This window comes from Manduca sexta, unplaced genomic scaffold, assembly GCF_014839805.1.
Source record: "Manduca sexta isolate Smith_Timp_Sample1 unplaced genomic scaffold, JHU_Msex_v1.0 HiC_scaffold_3307, whole genome shotgun sequence".
NCBI lineage: Eukaryota > Metazoa > Arthropoda > Insecta > Lepidoptera > Sphingidae > Manduca > Manduca sexta.
Window position 1 is genome coordinate 11,659 of NW_023594361.1, and position 2,095 is coordinate 13,753.

The window sequence follows — 2,095 nt, forward strand, 5'->3', positions numbered from 1 at the left end:
CAAATTCTACTAAGTTTGTCGTTCTGATAATGATATTGATAACTAACATGGAGATTAATATGTACTACGTACACCTGGAGAGCTGACTGATGCCGGAAAAACGGTCTCAAAGGGAATACTTTTTGGTAGCTGTGTCCTTGTCTAATATGGTGACAATGAGACATTAAAATATAGGACAAAATTATTTATTGTTGTACAGATTACACTTACCGTTTTAATTATAAATGCGATAAAATTTGAGATTTAAAGATTTCTAAATCTGTAACCAACATTGTAGGAAATAAAACACAATGGGTAACCAATATATAATATTTATTGCTTGAGTCTTCGTTTTTGTTTTTATTGGGCGGTTCACCAGAAATTTCTACATCATCCCGTTTACTAGAAGGTCCTCTTCGTTCATAAGAAGTTCCTACTACTGTGATATGACTAGAATATGAAGTATGTACAAAAGATCCTCCTTTCAACTTTTGAATACGCAGAACTGTAAATTTTTTGCTTTCTGAAACTATCTGTAACATAACAAACTTTAGATATGGAAAAATATTACGTACTATTTTCTTGAGAAGGTTGTACAAATTATGATATTATAAGGTTTGACAAATGGATATAACAAAATTATAAGCATTCGGTTATATGAATTTGACTAAGATTAACTTAAGATTCATAATATAAAATGCATAGAAACATGAGACATCCCTTGAGCTAAATTGTATGATGTACAGGACAGTAACTTGTGCATTCGCAACATATTATATTTATAATATATCAAAGTTTTGGTTTACAATATATGTATGTTAACACAAAATACTACCTTAGGCAATACTGAAGGAACTGCTTGTGGCTTTGACTTATTCTTAGCTACTGTTAAATACGCGTCATCAGTAAAATGTAAGCTACAAACACATGCAGTTTTTGTCACATTAGTGTCAAGGTTCATGGCATCAACCCACAAGGCCCTCCACTCTTTATTAACTGGAATCCTGAAAAAAGAACGCGCAATTTAGACTATAATATAATAACTAGTAATGATGCATGGTTTTTTACACTTTGTGAGAAATTAATTCAGACAGCAAATGTTAATTTATTAATAAATATGGTGTTTACTGCATTTGCATCTTTAGATGGCATAGCATATATATTTGTCTATATCATGAATGGGCCGATAAGGTGAAGTGACAGTTTGCTGTTAAGTACAAAAAAATCATTGAGCTGACATATTTTAGTGTAATAAATACATCACGTGACGATTCTTATAAAGACATTGCAAATTTTATTTTTTTACCCTTTACGTCTCATATCAAACATTATATAAACAAAGATAATAGGATAATCTTATCCCACTATATAAAAAATATGGTTACACTATTCACAATTTATCAATAAAACTTACCTACGAAAGGATATTCCACAACCTGGATAGGATTCTTGCTTACATCCTCTTACAACACAAGTATTCACCATAATTACGCAGTAACTTCTACGATATAAAAAAAAGCTAGCTTAAAAGTTATTCAATCCTTCTTTATCATCAAACCACAAATGTAAACAAACGCCATTTTGTTCAATAGAATTAATTCATTTTTTCAGTTCACGGTGTTGCCGAAACGTAAACTACAATAACTTCTACTATACGACTGCTATAATAATTCCATTTATTAAATTTGTAACATAATAAAGTATAGGATCTAAGGATTTAAGCAGACAATATTATTTTATTTTATTTTTATTACTGTAGTCTAATATAGATTTTTTATTTATGTACTAATACTGCCATTAATATTATTAATTTAGAAGGTAACAAACGTTGGCAACATGTGCGAGAGGGACACGGCTACCAAAAAGTGATTCTCTTTCGAGACCGTTTTTGCCTTACATCTATTGCTAATGCAAAATGAACTTTACATGATAGGCATAAAATATCTTTTCAGTATTAATGTCAAACGTAGTAAACTCTCCAGGTACATATTAACTCCATGGCTCTAACATTCTTTTTAAAGACAAAACTGTAACTGATAAACGGGCGTCTGTTAAAATATCGATATCAATAATTTCTAAACAAATCCACCCATCCCTAAGCTCGTGTGTAAACAAA

General features: G+C 30.5%; 1 protein-coding gene across 1 annotated transcript; it reads right to left on the reverse strand.

The window, feature by feature from the left end:
- Positions 1 to 218: 218 nt before the first annotated feature.
- On the reverse strand, positions 219 to 1,722 carry LOC119192880. Its single transcript, XM_037446627.1, has 3 exons — positions 1,394 to 1,722; positions 815 to 983; positions 219 to 512 (listed from the first exon to the last, which is right to left on the reverse strand). The coding sequence occupies exons 1-3, from the start codon at positions 1,462 to 1,464 to the stop codon at positions 219 to 221; spliced, it is 534 nt and encodes a 177-aa protein (XP_037302524.1). The 5' UTR covers positions 1,465 to 1,722.
- Between the last annotated feature and the right edge of the window lie 373 nt (positions 1,723 to 2,095).